The 27,091-nt window shown below is 59.9% G+C and overlaps 3 protein-coding genes across 3 annotated transcripts; 1 reads left to right on the top strand and 2 right to left on the bottom strand.

Moving 5' to 3' along the window:
- Window positions 1-2,357: 2,357 nt before the first annotated feature.
- Window positions 2,358-6,114, top strand: CHLRE_02g142446v5 (uncharacterized protein). Its single transcript, XM_043060158.1, has 3 exons — window positions 2,358-2,482; window positions 2,969-3,085; window positions 3,234-6,114. Exons 1-3 carry the CDS (start codon window positions 2,411-2,413, stop codon window positions 3,270-3,272), a joined length of 228 nt encoding a protein of 75 aa, XP_042927913.1. The 5' UTR covers window positions 2,358-2,410; the 3' UTR covers window positions 3,273-6,114.
- Window positions 6,115-8,206: 2,092 nt separating this feature from the next.
- CHLRE_02g142426v5 (uncharacterized protein) lies at window positions 8,207-12,477 on the bottom strand. Its single transcript, XM_043060157.1, has 3 exons — window positions 12,384-12,477; window positions 11,023-11,107; window positions 8,207-10,791 (listed from the first exon to the last, which is right to left on the bottom strand). Exons 2-3 carry the CDS (start codon window positions 11,066-11,068, stop codon window positions 8,585-8,587), a joined length of 2,253 nt encoding a protein of 750 aa, XP_042927912.1. The 5' UTR covers window positions 11,069-11,107; window positions 12,384-12,477; the 3' UTR covers window positions 8,207-8,584.
- Window positions 12,478-12,525: 48 nt separating this feature from the next.
- CHLRE_02g142406v5 (uncharacterized protein) lies at window positions 12,526-13,607 on the bottom strand. The gene is made up of 2 exons (XM_043060156.1): window positions 13,418-13,607; window positions 12,526-12,985 (listed from the first exon to the last, which is right to left on the bottom strand). The coding sequence occupies exons 1-2, from the start codon at window positions 13,513-13,515 to the stop codon at window positions 12,919-12,921; spliced, it is 165 nt and encodes a 54-aa protein (XP_042927911.1). The 5' UTR covers window positions 13,516-13,607; the 3' UTR covers window positions 12,526-12,918.
- Window positions 13,608-27,091: the final 13,484 nt, after the last annotated feature.

Here is a 27,091-nt window from a genome sequence, read left to right as displayed (position 1 = left end):
GCAGCCAACACCCCAACCTCCTGCCGCCAATCAATCCTGTCACCGCTGCAGCATCTGCGGTGGCGGGGGGAGGAAGCAGCAGTAGCACCGCCACAGCTGCAGCAGCGGCAACAGAGTCAGATGATGAGGAGGTGCCGCCGCTAGCGCCTATGTCGGATGATGAGGATTACGAGCCGGCGGGCTGCAGCAGTGCTACAGCGGCAGTAGCAGAACCGTTTCCGGGTGAGCCGCAGAGCTACGAGCAGGCTCAGCGCGCGCGTGATGCAGACAAGTGGTTGGAGGCGATGCAGGAGGAGATGGCGTCGCAGCGCGAGAACGGCACCTGGGTGGTAGAGCCGCTGCCTCCGGGCACGCGTGTGCTCGCCAATCGGTGGGTTTTTAAGCTCAAGCCCGGCGATGAGACTCAGCCGCCGCGCTACAAGGCGCGCCTAGTGGCCAAGGGCTTCCAGCAGAGGGAGGGTATTGACTATGACGAGGTCTTTGCTCCCACCACGTGCTCAGTGTCCCTGCGGACGCTGCTGGCGCTGGCGGCGGAGCAAGGCCTGCTGCTGGAACAGCTAGATGTCAAGACTGCGTTCCTAAATGGACAGCTGGACGAGGAACTGTGGATGCAGCTGCCGCAGGGCTTCGAGGAGGAAACCGCCAGCAGTGGAAACGGCGGTGCTGGAGGAGATGGCACTGAGATGGCCAGCAATGGCAGCGGCGGCAGCAGCTGCAGTGCCCGAGCTGCACAGGAGTGTGCCGGTTGCAGCAAGAACAGCTCAACCAGCGTCAGCGGCAACGAAGGTGGTCGCGGCGGCGAGCCCATCATGGCCTGCCGCCTGCTTAAATCCATCTACGGCCTCAAGCAGGCGCCGCGCTGCTGGTACATCAAGCTCTGCGAGCAGATGGGCGGACTGGGATTCACGCCTTCTGCCGCGGACGCTGCGCTGTTTGTGCGGCATGACGCAGAGGGCCCCGTTTATGTGCTGGTGCATGTAGACGACATGCTCATTGCGGCCGGCAGCGCGCAGCAAATGGCGACCGTGAAGGCCGCCATCAACGGGTGCTTCAAGGTGCGGGAGCTGGGGGAGGCTCGTGTGTATCTAGGAATGCGCATAATCCGGCGGCCGGACGGCAAGGAGATCAAGCTGTCCCAGCGCGCGTACATCGAGGACCTGCTGCAGCGGCATGGCATGGTGGATGCCAAGCCGCGCAGCCTGCCGCTGCCGCCGGGCACGCGAGTGCTGGCGGCGGCGCTAAAGGACCTGGTGCTGTCGGACAGCAAGCAGTACAGCGCGCTAGTCGGAGAGATGAACTATCTGGCAACCAACACGCGGCCTGACATTGCGTTTGCCCTAAGCCTGCTACCTGTCGGGCACGCGTGAGATGGGGCTGTGCTTCAGGGGCGAGACAGCGGCTGCAGGCATTGCCAGTGGAATGGGAGGTGGTCGCGGCGGTGGCTCTGACGGCTGCAGCTTCGTCGGCTACTCAGATGCGGACTGGGCTGGCGACCCCGTAACGCGCCGCTCCACCACGGCCTTTGCGTTCCTGTGCAACCATGTGGCGATTGCCTGGTGCAGCAAGCGTCAGAAGACGGTGGCGGCGTCCACTGTGGAAGCGGAGTATCAGGCCGGTGCGGCCGCGGCGCGCGAGGCGCTGTGGCTGCGTAAGCTAGCTGCTGACCTGGACCTGGAGGAGGGAGCGATTCCGATCAACATTGACAACCAGGGCGCGCTCAGCGTGGCGCGCAACCCCGTCACGTCGTCGCATTCCAAGCACATCGACGTGCACCACCACCTACTGCGGGAGCGGGTGGCGCGTGGCGAAGTGGCAGTGCGATACTGCCCCACGGAGCTGATGGTGGCGGACATTCTAACCAAGGCACTGCCCGCCAACAAGTTCTGCTTCTGCCGCGCGGCGATGGGCGTGGCATAAAAGTAGTTGCATATTCACATCCCATGCCGAACAGAAGGGGCTGCATGCCTAGGTGATGAGGCTGTGCTATCTTTGCAGTTTGATAGCAAGTGTGGCTCCGGCAGTTCAGCCCGAGGGGGAGTGTTGGTATTCTAGGGTCAGGGGGAGCCTGACTGAGCTCTGTGCGGGTGCAGGGGAAGTGCAGCCACTAGGAGGGGTTGCGGGCATGAACCGCTGGAGCAGTGACTCAGAGGGGCAGCGCACCGGGACCGTGTCGGAGGCGCAATGCAGTGTGCCCCGGGCGCTAGGCCAAGTTGCGCAAGTCAGTTGCAGTAGCAGATACAACAAATTCTTCTGACATATGAGACACTGAACAGAACAGTCAAACACGCGACTGTGTAAAGTGTCACTTGCGAACCCTAGCTTGGCCGACCTGTCTCAGCAACACGCGGGAGTATGGATGCGGATGTTACAGAGGGAACAGTCCCAGCACCCGAAGACGCCGAGCCATCACATGCTATCAGGGCCCAACCCCGACTTTGCTGCATACCCTCCCGCGGGCAAAGTCCGTGTGACTCCGCGCACAGTGAGTCCTAGCCAAGCCTCAACCCGCCAGAGCCCCACCGCTGTGCCTCAACGCCACAAGCCTAGGCACAGGAGTGCCGGGAAACGTCTAGGCCGCAGGACACACGCACAGCGCACGCACTAACCAGGGCGCAAGCGTCCAGGTGCTAGAACGGTCGCCCACACGTGCATCCTGCCCACAAACAGAGCCACCAACCACGCACAACCTCTCACGGCGAGGGGGGCGGGGAATCAGCGTCATACGGCAAGCGCAATACCATGCCGTCACCAACAGCCCGAGATATGAAGGGATGCGCAAACGGGACAGTGTCCCAACCCTTTGGCCTGATACCCAAAGTCACAAACGTCTGGAGACGACCCCAGAAGTCAGCATGGCTGTGGTTGCTGGATTTGCGTTGCTGGGCCTGCGTAGCTGTTTCCTGTCCCGCCGCTGCGTGCTTAATGTGTACCCCGGCCCGTTCCCCTTTGCGTTCCTGTCACACCGCAGTTCAGCGACACGCATGCACCGCCGGGCCCGTCCGCCGCGCCACGCACCACTGCGCCCGCGGGAGGCGGAGTCCGCGGCGGTGGCGGCGGCGCGGAGACTGGAGTTCCGCGCGTGCATGTGCGTCGGCTGTTGCACGTAGCGGGTCTGCATGGCTGTGGTTGCTGGATTTGCGTTGCTGGGCCTGCGTGGCTGTTTGCTAGTCCCGCCGCTGCGTGCTTAATGTGTACCCCGGCCCGTTCCCCTTTGCGTTCCTGTCACACCGCAGTTCAGCGACACGCATGCACCGCCCGGCCCCGCCCGGTGACGTGCGCGATTTCAACCAAATACAAGTATGCGCCTCAAACCATTCACTGTCGACAGCATTGTTAATAAGCACATCGGCCTGCCATTCACGGTGATGCTTCTGTAAATTCATACTTCCGAACCACAAGAATGGTGAACATATTCACCGGTGGCCTCTCGCTGTTGCAGTTGGTGCAGCGAGTGATGTTTAACCCTTGTCACCCATTGCCGCGACGCATGTTCTATTCAATGCTTGCTGCTGCCCGCTGTTTTGCCGCTCCACACTATCTCGCTCTAGTCCCCTATCCAGGGCGATCCTGTAGACCGCTCCTGCCCACTCCTTATGGTTACTCGCTTACTGTTTCGGGCGCATCCTTTCTGGTAGTCCCAACGCCAGCCCGGCCGCCGTCGTCCAGCCCAGCCATCCCAATACAGCAGCCACCTTCCGTCAGCCAGCCATGGGCGCGACCGTCCACAGCGTTTACCGTCGGTTACGAGGCAACATGTGAATTCGCAACTTGCGCTACTGACTGCCTATTCTCGTGCCGCCTGCTGTAAGCTGTCACCAGCTAGACAGGATCATACTAGGTGCTTACCAGGAGAGAACTAGAGCTAGGAGGACTTGTGATGCTAGGCAACTAGGCGGAGAGTAAGGAACTATATGAGAAACCGAAGGATAGGTGGCGTATGTATACGCCGTGTAAGAATACTTGTAAGGCTCTGAAGGTGTAGCGTTGATAAACGCTGTGTGACTCGTGCATGGGACACTCCGCCGTGTGAAACCCACACGCGTGTCTGGCACCCTCTGGGTGTGTATTGGCATTCCCTCGTGCGTAACGGACATGTAGCGCACCCTACGCTTACATTCCCCCCCCTCAGAAGCGAACCGTCCTCGGGAGCCGTGACGCGTTGTAACCGGACACACTTGGTTACGTGCCAGTGGCGCGACGTTGGCGCTTAGCATTGCGCAGGTTCACCCGTTCGAGGTAGTCGTTGATGCAGTGCTCAACAAGCTCATCCTCGCAAAGGACTGTGGAGGGTTCCCAAGAATTGTGCTCAGCGCCGAAGCCAAGCCATTTCACGAGGTACTCGCGAACCGATTTGGAGCGACTTCCGCCCAGTTTGCGGTCGCGGTGTCCAATAATGTCTTCAACCTCCCAATATGCATTGCCGTCATCATCAAATAACTTCGGGGCTTGCGGGGGTTGGTACTGGCCGTCACTGGTGTACGGTTTCAGCAGCGACACGTGGAAAACCGGATGAATGCGGTACCCTTCGGGCAACGATAGCTTATAAGCTACCGGGCCAACTTTCTCAAGGACCGTAAAGGGTCCAATAAATTTGGGCATAAGCTTTTTAGTACCGCCGGTTGGAGCCTTCAAGGCGAGATTCTTTGTGCTCAGCAAAACGAGAGATCCCACGGCGAATGTGGAGTCCTGGCGTCGGGCGTCAGCAGCCTGCTTTTGCCGTGCCTGGGCACTGGTGAGACAGGCAATTGCTCTCTTCAGGCGTTCGCCCATGTGCTTAACCAAGGACGATGCCATGGGTACGGAAAAGGTATGCTTGGGTGGTAAACCCAAGTTGCCGGGAGTACGCGGTTGGTACGGCGTGTAGAGTTCGAAGGGGTTTTCCCCAGTTGATTTGCTGCGCGCATTGTTGATAGCGAACTCAATCATTGGCAGGCATTCATCCCAGTCGTCTTGCCTGGGGCCTACGTAGTGCCGTAGCGTCTCCTCAAGTAAGCGGTTCATGCGTTCCGTTTGGCCATCAGTTTGTGGGTGGAAGGCTGTAGACAGCCGCACCTTTGTGCGCAAGAGCTTGTGCACTTCAGGCCAGAATTTACCCGCGAATTGTGGTCCGCGGTCGGAAATCACTTCATCCGCTAATCCGTGGTGGCGGAAAATGTTTTGCAAATAGAGCCATGCCGCCTCCTCTGCATCTATCTCGTTTGTCGTGGGCGCAAAATGCACCATCTTTGTAAGACGGTCCACGAAAACCATGATAGCAGTGTGTCCGGAGGTGGTTTCGGGAAGCTGGGTGATCAAATCCAGTGTGACGCTTCCCCAGGGCCGTTTGGCGATGGGTAGTGGCTGAAGCAAACCGCGCGGCTTTGCGGTTGAGGCTTTGTTACGTTGGCAGTCTGGGCAGGCGGCGGCGTATCTCGTACAGTCTGCGCCCAGACCTTCCCAGACCTTCCCGCCTTATAGCCTCGTATAGACGTTCGTGCCCTGGATGCCCGCTGGAACCACCGTCGTGGTATTCAGCCAAGAGACTGCGCCGTAACGTGTCAACGGCGGGGACCATCACCTGTCCCCCCTGGTAGTACAGGTCGCCGACTTTTTTCAGCTTTGCTACCCAGTTCCGATTCCGGAACTTCGGATCGGATGCATACCCATCTGCAAGTTGCTTGCGGATGTCTGCGGGGATGGTTGTGCCCGCAGGTGGAGGTGCATTGCGGGTCCGTTGCCCGCGCGTGATTGCTTGCACGTGTGGATCTAGGACGAGATCGGGGTGCTGCGCCCGAAACTGCAGTACCAACATTGCTAGTTGGGCGCGTGGCACTTCTGGAACCACATCTTCATAGATGCGGCTTAGAGGGTCCGCAACATTGATGCGGCCTGGTTGGTAGGACCACTTAACGTTTTTGTCCTGCAGGAATTCTATCCACCGAGCCTGACGGCGTGAGAGCAGTCCGTTGGCCTTCATAGAGTCCAGGTAAGTCAAGGGTTGGTGATCGGTGACCACGGTTACATCTGGCGCGCCCTCGAGATAGCAGCGCCACTCTTGTAAAGCGTGAATCACCCCCAGGGCTTCCTGGTCGGTGGTGGTGTAGTTCTTCTCAGCTGGTGTAAACCGGTGGCTGAGGTACGCAATGGCATTGCCGTTTTGCAGCAGAACTGCACCTGTTCCGTAGATTGATGCGTCCGTTTTCACCTCGAAGGGTTCGGAGGTGTTGGGTAGTGCAAGCACAGGCGCGGTGATCAGCGCACGTTTCACACCCTCGAATGCCCGCTGGCAGGCGTCACACCAAAGCCAGGGTGACTTCTCGCTAGTCAGGGCTGTGAGCGGTGCTACAAGGGAGGAATACCCCTGTATGAATTTCCGGAAGTAATTGGCTAGGCCCAAGAACGACCGAACTTGCTTGCGGTTTTGCGGCACGGCCCATTCGGCGACCGAACGTACTTTGTCGGGGTCGACTTTGAGACCGTCGCGGCCCACAATGTGGCCTAAGAATTTGAGTTCAGGTTTGTTGAACTCGCACTTCGCAAGCTTGGCACGCAAGTTATGCGTTTGTAGCACTTGGAAGACTTCTTCCAAGTGTCGCAAGTGTTCCTCTGCTGTTTTTGAGAAAATCATAACGTCATCGAGGTACACAAGGACCGATTTGCCCAATTGTTTAGCAAAATAACCATTCATCGTAGCCTGGAAAGTTGCGGGTGCGTTCGTCAAGCCGAAGCATAGCACCTTGAAAGCGAATTGTCCCTCTGGTGTTATGAATGCAGTTTTGGGGATGTCTGCTTTGGAAATACGCAACTGGTGGTAACCGGACTCCAAATCGATGGAAGAGAACACAGTGGCGCCGGCCAACTGGTCGAAGATTTCTTGAATGTTAGGCATGGGATAACGCCGCTTCTGCGTTATTTTGTTTAGCGCTCGGTAGTCGAGCACCATGCGTAACTTGTGTCCGGTTGGGGACTCCGGGTCTTTCTTCTTCACGAAGATTACCGGCGCTCCAAATGGGGAGCTAGATGGCTCGATGAATTTCTTAGCAAGCAGGTCAGCGATCTGCCGCTTGCATTCCGCTTTCTCGTCCGGGGACAGGCGGTAAGAGCGTTTTGCCGGGGGCACGGCGTCCGGTATGAGCGGGATGGTGTGCTCAACGGGGTCCGTGCTATCCCGTATGCCATCCACTTTCTGGAAAATGGGGCTGTATTTGTCGAGCAATGCTGAAAGCTGTGGCGTAGGAATGAGCCCGGATGTGGGCGTTGGGGAGGGCAAGTCAGGGGTTACTGCTGCCACGGAGGGGCCGCTGGGGGCGCCCTCTTCGCCTTCGGGTCGCACGAGCATTAGGAATGCCTCGGCGCCGCGTTTCATTGCTTTCCATGCTTGACGCGGGGACATTTCGTCCATACCGCACTGGGACACATGTACTGCTAGTACGAGGTTCATGAGGCGTTGTGCTTGAGAGCTACGCGGCTTGACGTAAATGCGTCTCCCCCCCCTCAGAACCGAGAGTGTGTCTGTGTCGTAACAGAGCCTGCCACCACGGCGTTTCATCCAGTCTGCGCTCAGCAGCACGTCGGCTGATGCGTGACCTCTCTGCATAACGAGTAGGGTTACCGTGTCGCTGATGCAGCCCATTCGGATGGGGAAGCGCACTGTGCCGACTATGGCCTGGGAGCCACTGTCTGCCAGGCGCACGGAAGCCGTGTTTGATGGCATGAGGCGTAGGCCCAGCTTCTGCACTGTTGCTAGTGACGTGAAGCCATCTTCGGGGCCGTTTGTGGCTGCACCGCTGTCGGGGAGCACCACTAGGCGTCGTCCGTGCGTGTGTGCATCGAACGTGAGCTCGCGGCTGTTGAGGTCTCCTCCTAGGGAGCCAAGCGACGCGGTCTTTGCGCGCGGATCGTACCAGAATTGAACGGGACACAGGGTGGGAGGCATGGGGAGCCGGCCCTGCTGGCCTGTGCCGTTGCGTGACACGAACAGGGGCGAGCCCTTTGGAAGTTCGTGCACTAGCTTGTACCCAAGCTGAGAGAAGTACTGCTTCAAATGATGCGACTTCGGTACGACAAACACTGCGCAGGTGTTGTTTGGGTTGCTGCTCTTGCAGCGCTGGTAGTGCTGCTGGAACTGTCTCACATCTGTTGGTGAGGCGCAGCACCAGAGGGCTTCGCCGGCTACGTCTGTTTTGCAGAACTCATCCGGCGTGGCGTAGCGGGCACAGAGAGAATTGGTACCGTTGGGGTTGCATGACGCGTCCATCGAGAACGCAACACCAGTTATCTCTTGCAGGAGGCGAAATACGGCCGGATCTACCATCCTGTCCGGTCCGCACCAAATGTACACAGGCTTCTCGTCAATCTGGCTAGCAGTTCCGACTACTGCTTTTGCAATACGAGCAACTGTTGTTGTACTAGCCTGTTTCGCCTGCGTTGTGGGGCCGTAGTCACCCACCGAACGCGCTTGTGGCAAGAGACCCAACGTACGCGGCGCCATCTGAACGGCTATTGCCATGGCCGCCGCCGGCGTAAACTCTCCTATCGCCGCAACATCTCTCTCAACTGACTCGGTATCTACCAAAGTCGTGCCCTCAACCCGCTCGCCGGCACTCTACATTCCTAGGATGGAGCGCACGTTAGGGTTCAGCCCGGCCTGCATATTGTCAGCCTCGCGCTGGGCGTGGAGATACGCCAGCATGGCTTCACGGTCCGCGGCAGTGAGGTTGCCGCGCCCGCGGCCACCGCCTCCGCCGCGGCCGTGCTGGTGTCCGCCGCGGCCGTGGCCGCCACCGTGGCCACCCCGGTCGTGGCCACCGCCTCCACGGCCGTAGCCGCCGCCGCCGCCGCCGCGGCCGTAGCCACCGTGACCACCACCGGCGTGGCCACCGCCGCCGCCGCGGCCACCACCGGCGTGGCCACCAGCGCCGTGGCCACCGCCGCCGTGGCGGCCGCCACCGCCGGCGCGGCCACCATTTCCGTGGTTGCGCGCGCGCCCGCCCTTCTTGATACCGCCACGTGCGGGGAGGGAAGGGGAACGGGAGGCAGGCGTGTCAGCGGCAGCGACTGATGGCTGGGTTTTGCCGTTGGCAAAGTTGGTGGCAGTGGTCATTTCGAGGATATGGTTCATGAGCTCGTACACGTTATCCCACGGCACGGTTGAGCCGGGTTTGAATGCGTACTTGGCTTGCAGGCCCTTTTGGAGGCCGGCGCGGAAATGAGCCACGCGGTCGTTCATATGCATGTCTGGAATGTCTTGCATAATGAGGCGGAATTGTGTGATGTAAGCGGACACCGTGCCTGTCTGCGTCACTTCGTGATTGTGCAAGCGCTGTCGTGCAGCGTTGGCAGTGTGCAGGTGCAGGTTGTCCCATTGCATCAGGAAATCATGGCGTAATTCGTCAACCGTGGGCTGGCGGTTGTGCTCGCGCTCCCACGCGCGGAACCACGTCAGTCCCCACTGCTGTGCCTGACCTCCCAAGTACATCAGGAAGCTCGCCACTGGATCGATCCCTCGGCGTGAGAGAATCATCACTAGCACGTCGAACCATGTGGCGATGTTTGTGATAGTCCCCTTCAGCACACCCGTGAATGCGTGGATGACGACACGAGGTTCATCACGGTGGTCGTGACGGTCGCGATAGTGCGGTGCCGGTGCCGGTGCGGGGGCGGGATCAGGCGCGGTGTGCGTCTGTCCCTGTGCGTGCAGCTGCATGCGCATGGGAGACGTGACCGGGGACATCTGGGCCGTGGAGCCGGGCGGTGTGCCGTCAGTGGCGCCCGCCAGGGCGGGTGCCCCCACGCCTAGCGTCCCCCCCGCACTGGTGGGCAGTGGCGCAGCCGTGCCCACCGTGTCTACACCATTGCTACCGATTGCCCCAGCCTCATCGACAAAACGTACCCGGCGCGGCTGGACCTCCTGGAAGCCCAGGTCGTCGCCGTTGGCGATGCGGACGACTGGCGGGTCCTGGGCCCACGCGCCGCCCTTGCCCTTCATGAGCAGGTCGATGTGGGGCTCGTAGTGGACGCCCATGTCGTCCATGTGGCGCTTCAGGAACGCCATGAGGACTGGCGCGGCCACATCGCGGCTGAGGTCCATGGCGCTGGCGCCGATGTCGCTGCTGCAGAATGAGTTGATGTGCGTGTTCAGTGCGTCGAGGCGCAGCGGCTGGCCAGCGTGGTGGCGCGGTTGCGGCTCGGCGCGTTGGCGCGTGGCGGGCCGCGGCTCGTCGACGGCGGGACGCGAGTGGTGCACCTCGCCTTCCTCGCGGTCCTGGCTGATGGACATGGCCTGAGCGCCGTGCGCGGAGGCTGCCGGCATCGCCGTCTGATGCTGCACCGTCTGCTGTGGCACGACGTGTGCGTGGTGCTGCTGAAGCTCCTGCCGGTCCGCATGGGGGATGGGCAGGGCGCCGGGCGCGGCGTGGATGCCGCCCAGCAGGCGGCCGGGTCGGCCGGCTGCTGGTGCTGGGCCAGCGGGGGCTGAGGCTGCGGGCCGAGGAGGGGCGTCGGCCGCGGCGGCGGCCGTGGTGCCATTCTCCTGGGCTTCCCGCAGGCGCCGGGCTTCCTCGGCGAGGCGCGTCTGGGCGGCGATGGCCGTGGCGCGGTCGCGCTCTTGCTGCCTCTGCACGCGCGCGAGTTCTGCGCGGGCGGCGTCGCGCTCCTGGCGGAGACGCTCTGGATCTGCCTCTGCATCCTGGCCGTCGCTGCCGGCGCTGTGCGCGGGGCTGCTAGCTGCGGTATGGTACCGTGTGCCGCCAGCCGGGTTAGCAGCCAGGCTGGCGTTGATCACGCGCGGCGGCTGCAGCTGGGGCTGCAATTCTGCATGGGGAGGTGGTAGGGGCGGCAGCAGATTGTCAGCGCTTGGCGCGTCATTGCCGAAGCCCGTGGGCTGTGGCGGGTCTGTTGCTAATGCGGCCGCAGCGTCGACAGTGGCTGTCGCTGCGGTGCCTGTGCCTGTGAGGGCTAGTGCGCCACCAATCCCCGTGCGGGCAGGGCCCGTGTATGCGGCGCCCGTGCCCTCGGCCGTGCCCACCCGTGCCCCAGGCTCACCGTCAGCATCGGCCGGCATGTCGTCACGTTGTGTGGTTGCCGCCATGAAGTTCTGGCGCTCGGCGTTTAGCCGGTGGAGGAGAGCCTGAGCGGCAAGGGCATCGGGAGGCAGGTCAAAGTCGTGAGAGCTAGCAAGGTAGCGTAGCACTCTCGCGTTGCCATCCTCAAGGATGTCAGGTATGGGAAGTTCGTAGACTTCGTAGTACTTGCGCAAACACATGCGCCATCCGGCAAGCACACCCGGTGGAACTGGGTCTGCCATTGTGGCGTGCTGCTGGCTATATGCTATTTGATCAAGCCAAAAGGCAATATATGCGTGCCAACGATCGGTACCAAGCGTCTAGGCGAGGCTTATCCGTATCGGGCCGCCAATGCAGGGCCAATAGAGGTGCGCTCAAAGCGACCAGGCCACTTATGGATGCGGATGTTACAGAGGGGACAGTCCCAGCTCCCGAAGACGCCGAGCCATCACATGCTATCAGGGCCCAACCCCGACTTTGCTGCAAACCCTCCCGCGGGCAAAGTCCGTGTGACTCCGCGCACAGTGAGTCCTAGCCAAGCCTCAACCCGCCAGAGCCCCACCGCTGTGCCTCAACGCCACAAGCCTAGGCACAGGAGTGCCGGGAAACGTCTAGGCCGCAGGACACACGCACAGCGCACGCACTAACCAGGGCGCAAGCGTCCAGGTACTAGAACGGTCGCCCACACGTGCATCCTGCCCACACACAGAGCCACCAACCACGCACAACCTCTCACGGCGAGGGGGGCGGGGAATCAGCGTCATACGGCAAGCGCAAAACCATGCCGTCACCAACAGCCCGAGATATGAAGGGATGCGCAAACGGCACAGCGTCCCAACCCTTTGGCCTGATACCCAAAGTCACAAACGTCTGGAGACGACCCCAGAAGTCAGCTACGACGGCCACTTATGGCTTCTGAGAGCCTTTGAAGACCGCCCGAAGGTCGGTTGCCTTTGGCGCCGGGCCCTGGCCTGGCGGCCGGGCCGGCTTTTGGTATTAGAGTCGGCCTGCTCGGGCTCGCTCGCTAGTAGCTAATTCCTAGTCCTGGAACTCGATACCACTTGTAAGCTGTCACAAAACGCATCCCAGGATGACAGGATCGCTTACATTCCCCCCCTTAGAAGGGTGCGTCCTCGAACCCATTTTTGCTGGCGGTGGTCAGCGGGTTAAGCACTCAGCGCGTACAAGGGCTTGCCATTGTTTAAGCTTGGTGCGTGACTGTGAGATAAGCGCGCTTGGCGCGGATCGACCTTGCGACTTCGGAGGCCGTATCGCACGTATGCGCTATTCGGTCTCGATACCACTTGTAAGCTGTCAGACAGGATCATACTAGGTGCTTACCAGGAGAGAACTAGAGCTAGGAGGACTTGTGATGCTAGGCAACTAGGCGGAGAGTAAGGAACTATATGAGAAACCGAAGGATAGGTGGCGTATGTATACGCCGTGTAAGAATACTTGTAAGGCTCTGAAGGTGTAGCGTTGATAAACGCTGTGTGACTCGTGCATGGGACACTCCGCCGTGTGAAACCCACACGCGTGTCTGGCACCCTCTGGGTGTGTATTGGCATTCCCTCGTGCGTAACGGACATGTAGCGCACCCTACGCTTACACCTGCAAGCCCACTCCGCCTTCCGCTCTGGTCTATGTACGCATTAGCTAGTTCCGCAACACTAGTCAATGGGGCGATTATCCCTGTGCTATTGACGTGCTTGAAAAACACAACACGCACAAGCGAACATGACGTTGTAGAGCCGAGGCCATGAGCTAGCACAAGCAAAGAGAAAAGCGTGAGCAGCGACCGCAACTGCTACGTTACCTTTGACGAGATAACCGCGCGCCAAGCTGCGCCACTCCGGCGTCCTAAAGCCTGTGACTCTCAGCTGGTGTATACGGCTGTCGGAGGCTGGGCTGGCGTAGACTGGCCGCAGACTACCAAGTGAAGGCTGCGATGCGTTGTGATAACGCGAACCCCACCTGGAACGCAGCCAGGCATCCGCGGTGAGCCAGGAGTAGTACGTACATGCGAGGACAAGAGGAAAGAGAACGGCAGAAAGGAGGGTGCGGCATGGCGGTTCTCAAAACGTCGACGCCGGCGCAGAAAACAAACCAGCAGGGTGGCTGCCTAGCTGCGGCCGTGCTGACGCGAAGGCTGACTGTCTGCTGTAAAATAGTGAGCCGAGACGGGTATGAAAGGCTGGTGCTGGCCAGGCGAGTTGGGCATGAGGCGCCGCTGCATGGGGACATGATGCGCTGTAGGCCATGAGGGTGGTAGGGATGTCTGGGCGAGCCATCCAGGGCTGTCCAGGGCATCGGGGTCGGAGATGCATCCAGCCGGCGCGGGCATCCAGCATAGCCCGGCCACATAACCTGCCTACCTGCGGGCGGACCGACCGGGGTATGCGATAGTGCCCGCCCGGCCATCCCACAGTTCCGGGCCGACCCGACCAGCCATCAATGGTGGATATCCACGCATTGGCGAACTGGCTGGCCCCCTCCAGCTATTCAGTGAAGCACAGGAAGGCTTCCGTGCCTACTGCAACACCGAAAGGCAGGTCCTAAATTTAGTACATGCCCTTGAGGATGCCGCACTGTTTGGAAAAGATGTCTATGCGGTATACGTGGACTATAGCTCCGCGTTTAACACAATCGACCAGGACCGATTACTACAAATTATGTTTGACCTTGGGCTGCCAACGGACCTGATCCGCGCAGTCCGCAACCTATATGCACATGCGACCACCCGCATCCGCACCGAACACGGAAGCACATCCGCCATTCCTATAGAGCGAGGCACCGTGCAAGTAAGGGGATACACTCTCACCTGTGCTCTTTATTCTGTTCATGGAACCTCTTGTCCGCTGGCTCCATGCGGGCGGACGGGGCTACCACTACGGCTGCCTGACCCCCAGCGAAAACCTGCAATACCATTGCAGTGCCGCCGCGTACGCAGACGACCTGGCGGCGCTCACCAACTCGCTCGACGACCTGCAGGTTCAATGTGACAAAATCGCATCTTACGCCGAGTGGGCGAGCCTGCGTGTCAATCACACCAAGTGTGCCACCACCGCCATCTGGCACGACAAATCTCGCTCGGACCCCAACCTTGACGGGCCCACAGGAAAAGCTACCCTCGCCACCATGCGCCGCAACATGACCAACACAATTAAGATTGGCACGACCCCTGTCCCGTACTTCCCCCCGACCCAGCCGTACAAGTACCTGGGAGTGCAGCTCACGTTCTCGCTGGACTGGTCGGCACATGTCGCAAGAGTCACCGAGATTGTGAAGGACAAGGGCACAGCCATTGCCACATCCCTGGCGACACTGGCACAACGCCTGCGCATGATACAACAGTGCGTGCACACCACAGTTGCATATGGATTCGCAGCAATGCCCTTCACAAAACATGACATAACAACGCTCAACACTACTACCCTGGCTGGTTTTGCAAAACGCTGCTACGGACTCCCCCGCAGCTTCCCCACCCGGACCTCCCTCCTGCCCGCCGACGAATACGGCTTGGGCCTGGGCTCCCTCCTGCCGCAATACGCGCGTGTGGCCCAGCGGGCCCTGGTCCTTGCCCTAAATGACTCGGGCCGTCTTGGGATAGTAACCCGAGCCCTTCTGCCGCGCCAGGCAAGCATAGCTGGCCCCACACAGGCCCACCTTCTCCCAGCCCATAGGTCACACCACCTTACGACGCTGAAACAGATGACCCTGGCAAAAGAGTACGGTGTCACACTGTACCAAAATGGGTCTGCCTTTACTGCGCCTACCTGGTCCATTGCCGCTGCCCTTGAGGCAGAAGCTGAGGCCCGGGGCGTCGAACCTCTCCCCATTGAATAAGTCCTCCCTCTTGCGGACCTGAGGCTCGAACTGAGCCACCTGGTGGACCGCAACACAGGCAAACACCTGATTACTAGCTTGGACCTCGAGAAGCACATGGGAGCGAGCCGGGTCCGACACAAGCACAAGGTAGCCCTGAACAGGCTTAGCCTTGCTCTCAGTATGGCTGCACGTGCAGGGGAAAACGCCCCAGCCCACGGCAGCCCTGCCCCCCTGACCACCGCACAGCGTGCACTGCCTGACGTGGCCGCAATCGTGGCCTTAGCCATGAGGGCGGACCCCCTCCCTCTCGGAATGGCCAACCCCCTCGACCGGTACCTGCAGCCCCTCCCGGAGGCGCCCCCCGCCCAAGCAAACACCACGCAAGCCCCCGCCGACCTAGCCCCCCACTCCACAGCAGGGGCGGCCCAGGCCCATCCCGGCGCACAAGGTGCTGCTGCACCGGAAGTCCCCGCTGATGGGGCAACGCAACCCTCCCTACGGCCACCGGCCAGAGCCCGCAAGCCGGCTACAACACGCCAGCCACCACAGAACCAAACACGCGCACGGCGCGTTACAAAACATGCAGCGCAACGCGCACGCATTGCAGAAACTACACGCACTACCCCTGAGGACCTACTCACCGGGGACCGCGCCGCCATCAACCATGCCCTGCGGCTCACCAACGGCGATGAGAGCCTGCCGGTGGGCACGCGGGGGTACGAAACGGCATGCTCGGTATTCCAAGCGCTCGCCAAAGACATGACAGGACACATGCGGATCGGCCACCTACACCCCCAAGACCCACCATCCCTTGCACATGCTGTCGAACCACGCCAACAGCGCCGTGGGCTACCACCCGCCCTCACAACCCGCCTCACGGCTAATGCTGCCAACCCCGAACCCAACGCCATAAGCGAGTACCTGAACAACACAGGATTGCCTATGGAAACCAACCAGGCGGCCGCGCACAACGACCCCATGGACGTCGACAGCGCAGCGCCGCCCCTGACCGCCCCGGCAGTGCAAGCTGCGGGAGGTCACGGGGCCCGTCCCAGCTGGCGACTGGCCCGCGCCAGGATCACACACGATCTAGTCCCACGGCCCACCGACAACCGCACTAACGGTGACACTCAACTCACCTACGACCTGGACAATGACGGACAGGAACTGGCACAGGTCCTGCACAGCGAAAATATACAAACTGTCACGGACAAAGAACTGACACGGAAGCGCAAGGCCAGAGCGGACACCTCTGGGACACGTGAGAAATACTGGATGGTGCAGTGGAAGCCGTCCATTTGCCCTGTCGGCATTGTCTCTGCTTTTGTTCGCATGGGCTACTCAACTATCCAGAACGCCAGGTGCTACAAGCACCCACTTGCGGCACGCCCAGACCCAAATCCTGCACAGACCGTGGCTGAGCCTCCGGCTGAAACCCAAGCCCACGCAATCGCACCTGAAGAGCCTGCCCAAGCTGCAGAGCCGGCAGCACCGCAGCCCACTGGGGCCCCCCTATTCTCGTCCTGGACGACCAAACTCCTGCGACATGTCACGTGGGCGCCGAGCACGGACCGTGAACGGGACCTTAAACACAGTCCACAATGGGAGGAGCTACTGGAGGAGTGCAAAACCCGGCTAGCAAACGGTACCAACCAAGTCCCGCGGCCCCGAACAGTGCGCCCCGCACCTGATCGGAACCTTACCGCCAGACAGCGCCAAGGCCGCCACGACGCCGAGCCCCTCGATACCGCATCCCGCGCGCGTGACATCCGCACGACCACCACCATCACCACAAGCCCGTGCAACCCCTACAAGGACATCGTGGCCCCCGGAGCATACACAATTACCACCACTGGTGGCACCCGCCGTGACCCAGCTGAGGCGCACATCCATGAACCCAGTGGCCGCTGGCTGGGCACCATCACCTACCCCCGCCTCCTTACCCTGTGGGAGCGCTTCAGGCACACCAGCAACCAGCGGCCCAACGCCTTCGAGGAAGCGGTCGCTGCCCTCATCATGCGCTACCGCTATGACCCGGCGCAGCAGGACCGCAAGGCCATGCCAATGCACCAGGTGTCGCTGCCGGCAGGCACAGTAGCTGCCATCGTCCAATGCCTGCGGGTCACACAAGCAGTACACATTCGGGAAATGTTTGCGTCCCCACTAAACTCCTCCACTGCAGCCCACGAATACTGGACACGAGACCCTGCTGATGGGGCCTTTGGCGCACTGCACGATGCCTACCAGACCGCATGGACCGGCTTGCAATATGCCCACCCCCCCTCTACCCCCCACGATGCACGGAAGGCGCTCATGTGGGCCCTCGCATGCGCCGAGGCCATGCGTGACTCACAGGAACCAACCCTTACTGTATTGACGCTTCCCAAAGCGGCCACTTTCCCCCACACGCAGTGGCTTCAACACCCACTTTGCCACGAGCTGGCCAACTGGTCCGCGGGCACCGCGGGCCTTGACACAGGACTTGGCACCAACACCCAGGCTGAACGCCAGAAGGGGCTCCGACTGGTCATTGTTGGGAACCCCGCCGGACTCCAGTGCTTTGCCCCCCGCCTGAAACGGCTCGTGGACACACTGAAACGGGGGGCGAACGCACCCACGCACATCAGCGACCCCCGCACGTGGACACACACGGCTCCGGCCCCAACCTGCCCGGCTCTCCCAACCTCACTTCTGAAGCAAGCCAAATACCAGCACGCCAACCCAAAGACGATACACGCCATGGCTGACGAAGCACGACGCTTTCCTAACGCGCGATTCCAGACCCACCATGCTCTGGCCCACGACGTGAATGGCACTGTCTGGACAGATGGTTCGGTAAGCAAAATCAAAACTAACAATGGCAAAGAAGTCCAGGTTGCCGGCGCCTGCGCCTGGTTCAGCGATTCTCGCGTTGTCTACGTGAATCCAAATGGCGCTGGGTGCACAAACACTATTACGAGAGCTGAACTGGCAGCAATTCGTGCTGCGCTCGCAGAATTTGGTGGCGAGGGTGAAGAATTTGCAAATAAGAAGCTCACTATTGCATCAGATTCTATTGCAAGCTTGTACCTAATCAAACGAGCTATTAACGAGCCTCGGCGACTGCATCTGAGTAAACATCGGGACCTCCTGGATTCAGTCGTGGCATTGCTCCATGCACGCCACGCCCGGGGCGCACCCACCGCTCTGATTAAAGTGATCTCGCACACCGGGCTACACGGCAACGAGGAAGCCGATAAAGGGGCGGCTGCCGTCGCCACCCAGGAAACAAGGGGTGTCAGCTTTGTACAGCTGGAAAATGGGCTGAGCCCCCGTACGCTTGGGAGCTAATAGGTGTGTAACGCCCCGTCAGAGCCTCCATGCCGCTACGACGCGCAGGCGCATCGGCTAGGGACACTCGGGTTGGGGGCGTGCGGGATTTCCCGCGCCACGCATGCGTGCCTTGCCACGTTCCCAAACACCCCAAGCATTTCTTTCGCCTCCTGCCATACTCAACACCTCCCCGGCGCCCCACGCTCAAAGGGCTAGGCGCGGGGCGGGGGCGACCTCGGGGCTTCTCGGCATTCTGGCGCGTCGGCAGGCATGGCTCGGCAAGTTCGCTCAAAACTTTCGATATACTTCCCCGCTTTGCTTGCCGCCAACATAGTTTGCCTTAGAGACTGCATATCAGCGGGCACCGGATGCTTTCCTCGCGACCTCGCGAAAGTCAATTGTCCATGGACCGCGAAGGCACTTCTCGCTCCGCCCGAAGTTTCCCTGCCACCTATTTACATGCAATAGGCATTAACAAATATTAATACGTAGCATTCGCGGTTTGCGCCAGTATGCTATGTTTTGCCGACGCACGCAGCCACGCAGCCACGCAGCCACGCAGCCACGGACAGGGGTGTTCCTGGGGGGCTTCGCCCCCCCCCCTGGAACGCTTCGCTGGGGGGGCTCAGCCCAAAAAACTAAAAGTACGTGCATAATGCTCTCCTAAAGCTCTGTAATTTTGAGCATGGGGTAAGAATCTGATCTTTCTACCCCCCCCCTGGATACGCCAACAAAACCCTGTACACTGAGAAATGGGCCGAGGCAGCACCCAGCCTTGACCCACGCGCCAGTAATGCGTACATGACGAATTCGGACGCCAGCCACGGCCTACGCCGGTTCAGTGCTCGTATCTTCCATCTACACTGTAGAAATCTGCCCAAAATCCGCCGAAGGCGGAGAAAAATTTTTGGGTTTGCAGTGTAGACGGTTTTGGCCGGTTTTGGCGCAAAAATGGGGGAACCGTAGACGTTTTGGGGGGCTTGGGGGCTTAAGTGTAGATGCCGCGGTCAGGGTCATCTACGCATGTGTAGATGCCGGGTGCCTGAGGGCATCTACAAGATACGAGCACTGCGCCGGTTCATACAGAATGCTCGTCAGGGAGGCCTCATCTGCCCGGCCCGGCTGGCTTTGTTTAAACTACGAGACAGCGAGAAATGTGGTCTCTGTGCCCACACCCAGCGCAGCCGCGGATCCGACCCAGAGCGTGGCACCGCAGGTCACCTTGCCGGCCACTGCGCGCACCCCCAACTCGTTGGCGCTAGGATAGCCAAACACAACACTGCAGTGCGGACGATTGCCGAATGCCTACACCATGGTCACAACGGTGGTGGCTACATGATAATGGATGCCACCTCCCGAGCTGAACTGCCTGAGTACTGTGCGGGCATGCGGCCGCCGTCCTGGCTCTGCCCGCAAGTGCCCGCTGCAGACCTCAACAGGATGCGGCCTGACATTCTGTTTATCTCGAACCTTCCCCGGTCTGAAGCAGAACACTTCATGACATCCCCACCAGCCAACAAAGGGGCCTACCCAGTGTACATCCTTGAAGTTGGATACACCTCTGACCTGCACCACAGCGAGAAGCTCATTCAAAAACAAGCACAGCACGCCGCCCTTGCCACTGCCATGCGAGCTGCAGGGTGGACTGTGCACTAGGATGCTAAACCCGTTATTACACTGGGCCACGGTGGCACTGTCCCCCGTACCCTTGAAACTCTCCTCAAAGACCTGGGAGCCAAACCGCAGGCAGCCAAGGCCTGCTGCACACGTCTCCACATGCATAGCGTCACCACACTCCGGGGCACCGCAAACCTGTACTACCGGCTAGAGCGAGAGATGGGCATTGCCAACACCCGATGCCGCCCGGGAGGGCGCACCCAGGGGACCGCCGATGGCGGCCCCCGCGCAGGGGAGCCGGGATAGGGAAATCAAGTTTTCTGATGGTGGGGTGAGCTTGTCTCACTCCTCCTTAAGACACGCGGGCACCTGTGCCCTGCGTAGATATTATTATTATTATTATTCCACCTATATCATAAGAAGAATAATAATAGAAACCGGACTTAGTCGCGCGGGCGATCCTCCGAGGGTGTGGGGGAGGGCCGGGGCCCCGGGCGTGAGGGACCCAGCTTTGTTGCGAGGAGCGTCGCGCGCAGGGGAGGGGGGTACGCAACTCGGCCTGGATCCAGCCCAGGCTGCATGGGACCCGGCCAAAAGGTGTTCGGACCCCCCAGCGCCTGCTCCTGAGACTTTATTATTGTAACCTGGACAAATGTGTAGTCATATGAACCGACAGGTGTCGCTAGGAATGGGGCGCAGGCCCCCCTGTAACATTTCGAGTGTTGGGAGCCATCTTCGGCCGTTTTGGACCACCGACCGATCTATATAGCATGGACTAGTGGAATGGGCTCGAAAGCTAGTCGCCAGGCGATACGCCGCGCACTGGAGCTGCTGTGGGCCCTCAAAGCAACGGCAAGTCGGGGGTAATGGGCCCTTTGCGGGCTCGCTGGGCATTCTAAGGAGCTGCCAGCAGCTACCAGAGTACCGCAAGGACAATAAGAAGCCATGGCTTGGGCTGGCGTGGCCTTAGAAGTCTCAAGGACGCGGCCGGTGTGGCATGAGTTCCCGCCCGGAAATGCCCCTGGCGTCGCGAACGTCCATATGGCGTCGCCTCCGGCTCTCCTGCCGTGGTTAGGTGTCTTGGCCAAATAGACATCTGTATGAACACTGTGCGCCTGGCCCGATATAGTTTAGACGTGCGCAGACGGTCTGCACTAAGGTCGCGAAATTCCAGGGGTTTCGCGTTGCGGACTTGCGTAGCTGCGCTAAATCACTGGGACGCCGTTATGTCCTACAATTATGTGAGGTTACTCATATACAGAGCTGATTGCCAGGGCCTTAGAGAGGACCGGTGGCTCCAACCAGAATGATGGCACATTTTTGCATCGCCAGGACCGCCCAAGCGAAATTCCCTGGTGGTTTCGTGTCTTGGCCAACTAGAGGTGCAGGGGATCCTAACGCGCTTGTCACATCGACAAACGGTTGAGATTTGGGGACATGCACTAAGGTCGCGTTTTCCGTGCCATTTCGCCGCCCTATGGCGCCCGCCCGCGTGCCCCGGTATCCGCATACCAGCGTGTGGGTTGAGCGCCAAACACTGCCTGTGACCGTAGTTCGGTGGTATGAATAAATGAGAGGCGCCAGGCGCCAAGGGGTGGTGTGTAATGGCACCTGTGTGCCCTTTCCCATATCGCCTTTCACCCTCCCTGTCCTGCTGCCTGCCTCTCTTCCCTGCCGCAGATTCTCCTAGTATACCTGAGCGTCAGCCCACAAGTTACAACATTAAGTTTAGCCATGGGTCGGGATGAGCAGAAGCAGTACTTGCACTGCTACACGTGCGGTAACAAGGTGCTCTCGTACAGCTTCATCCGCGTCTGGAACCACCGGTTCGCACTACCTCAGCGCCACCATGGAGCCCAGCAACCCAGTGCTTCCCATTACTCCCCAGCCGCCGCCGGCGAAGGTTGGCTTGCGCATTCGTTTCGAGTGCGCCCAGCACAACAGCACTGTGCAAGCAGAGCTACAGCAGGGCTATGAGGAGGAGCAGGCGCGGAAGGCCACTATGCAGCACACTTCTTGTCGCGGGCTTGGTGAACACCAGCATCGCGGCTGGCGCAGCGGCACAGCCGCGTGTATATGGCACGGAGGTACAGCTGCATCAGCAGGCGCCGGGGTCAAGAAGCGCTGTAGTGCCTGTGGCTGCTGCTGCAGCCGCTGCTCCACAGCAGCATGTGCTGCGGCGCAGCCACCGCAGGAATGCTTCCAGCGTCAGCAGTATCGACCTTGACACTTTCGACCCGCCACCACCGGATAAGCAGCTGGAGACGCCTGCTGCGCCGTCACCGCCAGCGCCGGAGCAGCTAACAGCTGCACCCGCCACAGAGGACGCCGTTGCTGCAGTTGTGACGGCGGTGCCAGAACCGGAGGCAGCTCAGCTGCGCCCAGTCCTGCGGGCCGTGTCAGGCTAATGGACTGGCACCACGCCATCTGCATGCGAGCTGGTGCTGTATGCTATCCTCCGACTTCACTTCGCAGACGTTGTGGCGGTCGGCATCAGTGTGGGGGCGGCCGGCTTGGCCGCGTTGGAGCCCTTGGCTCTCAAGCCCGGGCGCGCCAAGCGGGGGCTCCCCGCAGAGGCACCGCCCGCCCAGCGCGAGGGAGTGCGCAAACGGCTGCCATCTGAACGACTGAGTGCATTGGTTTCTGCAGTGCATTGGTTACTGATGTCGTAACCACCATATGATCTAGCAAGGTAGAGCTGTGATGGGCATCCCCAATTCTTTGCAAGCATTCGCATGTACTACATGAATGAACACAGCAGTCTGAACGCCGCGCCCGGCACGCATACAGCATGCGCGCGGGACTCCATAGTGAGGACTGATCCAAATGTCTTTATTATGTATGTACGTCGTGTAGCACCTCACCTAGAAGTGCATGTAGCTTTGCTTCGGGCGCGCATGCGTACCGTAAGGAACCTTGACATTCATGGCCGATATTCTCTCATTTCTAGTACCAGGGAAGCCTTCCCTAGTACCGTACAGTGCAGTATGGAGTCGGAAGTGAACAACGCAATGAGCACGGAAGGGAAGAACGCCGTGGCCGTACAATGCAGTATGGAGTCGGAAGTGGAAAGAAGTGAAGGGCAGCATGGCTGAGAGTGCAGCGTCAGCACAGCATGTTGCATAGAAGCGATGACACGGTTTATGACTTGTACATGTACACAGAGGCAGGTGATATTAAAGGCGGCAGTGAGGGTGTTTTGTTTATCCGCACGGAAGCGTGGAGATGGGCTGAGGCAGCACGCCCCTGGCCAACCTAGGGATGCACACAGTAGGCATCAGGGTAGATGACCATACGTGGCCACTCACGAGATGCAGGTACGGGCAGGGTAGGCATCAGGGTAGGTAGTACACGCATGGTGGGGGTGTTCATACATGCACAAGGAGACCGGAGCATGAGCACAGGAGTCACGAGTCCCCCGGCCAGGAGGTGCATACCAGCGCAGCCGTGCTGGCGCGCACAAAGCACAGTGGAGGCATGTAACGAACTTTTAGCAGAATCGTGTGTTTCACGGCTGTGGGCTTCACGCTTTGCGCCCAGGGGTAAGGTGCCTCGTCCAGGGGCCCTCGCCTGAAAGCGCGGGACGCACGCGCGCGCTGACACCAACAGACACGGACCAAACCCCTAAATATGGCATCGGGACGTATGCGTAGAGGTGTGGGCAGGGGCCGCTGGGTTCTCTGGGCCTCGGAAAGGGCACCAAACGGCCATTTCCGCGAAGGGTCTGAAGGGCACCGGGCATCGCTCCTGAGAGGCCGCGCCCTTCGCTTTCTGGCGTTCACTTTAATTCAACAGGAGGCAGCAGGCCTTCTGAGTTGATCACAAGTGTCCGGAATTTCGTCCCCCGTGTTTCAAGCGCGCGCACATTGGCCATGGCCGACTCACTCAAGGCACTCGTTTCTGGGCACCTGTCGGTTCATATGACTACACATTTGTCCAGGTTACAATAATAAAGTCTCAGGAGCAGGCGCTGGGGGGTCCGAACACCTTTTGGCCGGGTCCCATGCAGCCTGGGCTGGATCCAGGCCGAGTTGCGTACCCCCCTCCCCTGGTCGCGCGTGCTCGCGACGTCGCTGGGGCCGCATACGGGAGTGCGCTCCGTGGCGTTTATGTCGGAGCCGCGGCCATTTGCTGTCCGGGCAGCCGCGAGGGACCCAGTTGTGTAAATACAGCGCACAGAATTCGGCCCCCCACTTAAGAACGCCGCGTCGCCGCGTTGAGTATCGGGTTTGCGCGAGCACCGGTGTGTGGCCGCGTGGCCCCATAAAAGGGACCCAGAATTATGAATAGCAATTAATAGGCAGCATGCGCCTCAGGCACCGGCAAGGTGGCGCTGCGAGGTCGGTCGGCAACGTCCAACTACGGGCCGGTCGTGTCCCCAGCCCAGTACCATTCCTCCTATAGCATCTACTACAAACATATAAGGTCAATAGGGTAGCCCCGGGGCACTGAATCGAGCCGGGGCCGACCTCAAACATCTGCATGTCGCGTTCGCCAGGACACGCCATATCAGGCCAGATAGTAGCCTGATTACATCTATGCAGATATCTGTGTTGACGGCAATTGATCACGCTCCAAAACAACGCCTATGCAGGATGTTGGTCGGTCAATGTCATGACTTGAGCCTCGACGAGCACGTTTTAGCCTGCCGTCAAGCGCTATTGCTCCAATAGATTGCATGTAACATATATACATTAAGTGGCGGAGTCTGTATCCCGCTCTGCGTTTGGTTTGGGGCCTCCTTGGCGTGCGGGTTTGGCTGGGGTAGCTGGGGAAGCGCAGCCCCCGGACGGCGGTGAAACCCCCCTGATGTATTGTCCTGTACACATCAGTTAGGGACGGCGTGGTGGCATCCTGAAAGTACTATCTATCAGGGGGTTTTGGGTGCCGTCGTGTGGGCGCCTCCCTGGGGACACGATTTGTCATGGAGTGGGACCCGCATGGAGACTGCGCAATGTCCACGTAGGCCGACGATGCAATCTAGCAGTGTTTCCAAAACCGGGTACTAGTACCCATTCGGGTACTGAGAAAACAATTCGACGAAATTGACGCGGGTACTGGAAACTAATTATTGGGGCCTCGAGTACCCACACGGGTACCAACAAGGGGTGTCAGCTTTGTACAGCTGGAAAATGGGCTGAGCCCCCGTACGCTTGGGAGCTATTAGGCGTGTAACGCCCCGTCAGAGCCTCCATGCCGCTACGACGCGCAGGCGCATCGGCTAGGGACACTCGGGTTGGGGCCGTGCGGGATTTCCCGCGCCACGCATGCGTGCCTTGTCACGCTCCCAAACACCCCAAGCATTTCTTTCGCCTCCTGCCATACTCAACACCTCCCCGGCGCCCCACGCTCAAAGGGCTGGGCGCGGGGCGGGGCCGACCTCGGGGCTTCTCGGCATTCTGGCGCGTAGGCAGGCATGGCTCGGCAAGTCGCTCAAAACTTTCGATATACTTCCCCGCTTTGCTTGCCGCCAACATAGTTTGCCTTAGAGACTGCATATCAGCGGGCACCGGATGCTTTCCTCGCGACCTCGCGAAAGTCAATTGTCCATGGACCGCGAAGGCACTTCTCGCTCCGCCCGAAGTTTCCCTGCCACCTATTTACATGCAATAGACATTAACAAATACTAATACGTAGCACTCGCGGTTTGCGCCAGTATGCTATGTTTTGCCGACGCACGCAGCCACCAGCCACGGACAGGGGTGTTCCTGGGGGGCTTCGCCCCCCCCCTGAAACGCTGCGCTGGGGGGGCTCAGCCCAAAAATTTAATCCGCCGGACCCTAAACTACCCGGGCCCCGCCGCAAATACTACTTGCTATGCGTATTACATTCATACCAGTTCATACAGTAGATATGGCCCCACGATATGGCCCCTAAGGTTAAGGATAAGAGCTTGGGCAATGTCAAGGCCAAAGTCAAGGAGCTTGTGTTCAGCACCATGAGCTACATCAAGAACAAGCAGCGCAACCGGCTGGAGCAGCGGCACCTGTGCCTGACTGTGCGCATGATGGCGCAGCGGTGGTTCTCTCTGTCGGACTTCCCGTACGCGGCAGCCCTGAAGCACTGGCGTGACAGTGCCGAGTTCCGCTGGGCGGACTAAGCTGTGGCGGGGCTGCTGGCCGGGATTAATGCACTTAGTAGTTGTGGTTAATGTGGGTGTGCGGACTGACGCAGGAAGCTGCATGTAGCGGGGCGGAAACTCCCTCCCCCACGCCCTCCACTGCTCCACGTGAACTGGTGAAGAGACTACCCGAGCCGCGAGAGCGGCTCGTCTCTCAAGTCGCCGGCTCATCCCGCATCCCTGGGCCAACCCCAGCACAGACATCCAGCAGACGCGAGCCAATCCGTGCACACATCACGCTTCCTGATTTGGAAAGTTGTTGAGAGAAAAGCCAAACCCATAGGAAGAAAAGCTCCTCCCTCTGGGCGGGGAATCCTCATGCTAGGGCGTGCCAGTCGCCACGGCATTTTTTTTATGGGGCCCCGGTCACCGGTCCAGGAGGTTGTGTGCACGCCAGCATCCGCAGTACCTTTGGTCCAACATTTGTTACGACTCTGGCACTCAGGTCATACTCAGACTTTAGTCGCCACTTCTACACCAGCCTCCTCTCGTGCTCGGCATTTAAACACTGTACATTGCGTCCCCTGTCACTTGACTCCCTTAGGGGCACGCTCCATGGATCGCATGGCGGTCCGCTAGTGGGATTACTGGGCCTCTTTCCAGTCGATTTAGTGGCGCCCCCTTTAGAATGCTCCGCCGCAGTACGGCTGCCTTGTTAGCCCAGCTATCTACATATGCCCTGGAAAGTGTGACGCACCCGGTGCGTTTGCGCTACAGCGCGATTCAGCTCGAACCAACTAGCATGATCGATTATTCGCAGCTTCTTGTATACGTGATCTTCTTTCCAGGCCGCGAGAGCGAGTGCAGCGTATGAACGAAGCCGGTAACTGCGCTTTCTTGGCTTCCTCGAGAATGCGCGCAGCTATAACGTACAGTGCGATGTATTAGCGACACAGTCTGGCCTGCCAGAGCGCGCACTTGCAAGAATTTCAGAGAGTGCTCGTTCCGATCGGCTGGGATGAAAGCTTACACGATATGTGCGAGCAGCTGTATCCGTTGATATAATCGGTGAGCAAAGTCATGCACAGTTGCGATGTGCTGTGAACTTTTAGCACGCTCGGCGACCCAGCTCGGCGAACCCCCTCTTACGCTCGCTGGCGGGGGGAGGGAAACCCTCCCCCCTGCACCCCCCTCCCCTTCTGCGCGCTGCACGACACGCCTGCGGGGGGAG

Source organism: Chlamydomonas reinhardtii, chromosome 2 (genome assembly GCF_000002595.2).
Source record: "Chlamydomonas reinhardtii strain CC-503 cw92 mt+ chromosome 2, whole genome shotgun sequence".
NCBI lineage: Eukaryota > Viridiplantae > Chlorophyta > Chlorophyceae > Chlamydomonadales > Chlamydomonadaceae > Chlamydomonas > Chlamydomonas reinhardtii.
Note: the sequence above shows the minus strand (reverse complement) of the source record. Positions and strands in the feature narration are given on the sequence as shown.

Bases quoted from the DNA above. Each gene is read 5' to 3' on its own strand.
- CHLRE_02g142446v5 (XM_043060158.1), top strand. From the start codon at position 2,411: ATGCTATCAGGGCCCAACCCCGACTTTGCTGCATACCCTCCCGCGGGC. The intron at 2,483-2,968 runs GTGAGTCCTAGC...GTCACACCGCAG, and splicing joins TCCGTGTGACTCCGCGCACA to TTCAGCGACACGCATGCACC. The intron at 3,086-3,233 runs GTGCGTCGGCTG...GTCACACCGCAG, and splicing joins CTGGAGTTCCGCGCGTGCAT to TTCAGCGACACGCATGCACC.
- CHLRE_02g142426v5 (XM_043060157.1), bottom strand. From the start codon at position 11,068: ATGGCGGCAACCACACAACGTGACGACATGCCGGCCGATGCTGACG. The intron at 10,792-11,022 runs GTGAGCCTGGGG...CTCCCCATGCAG, and splicing joins CATGCCGGCCGATGCTGACG to AATTGCAGCCCCAGCTGCAG.
- CHLRE_02g142406v5 (XM_043060156.1), bottom strand. From the start codon at position 13,515: ATGCGTGGATATCCACCATTGATGGCTGGTCGGGTCGGCCCGGAACTG. The intron at 12,986-13,417 runs GTAGGCAGGTTA...AACGCATCGCAG, and splicing joins CCCGGTCGGTCCGCCCGCAG to CCTTCACTTGGTAGTCTGCG.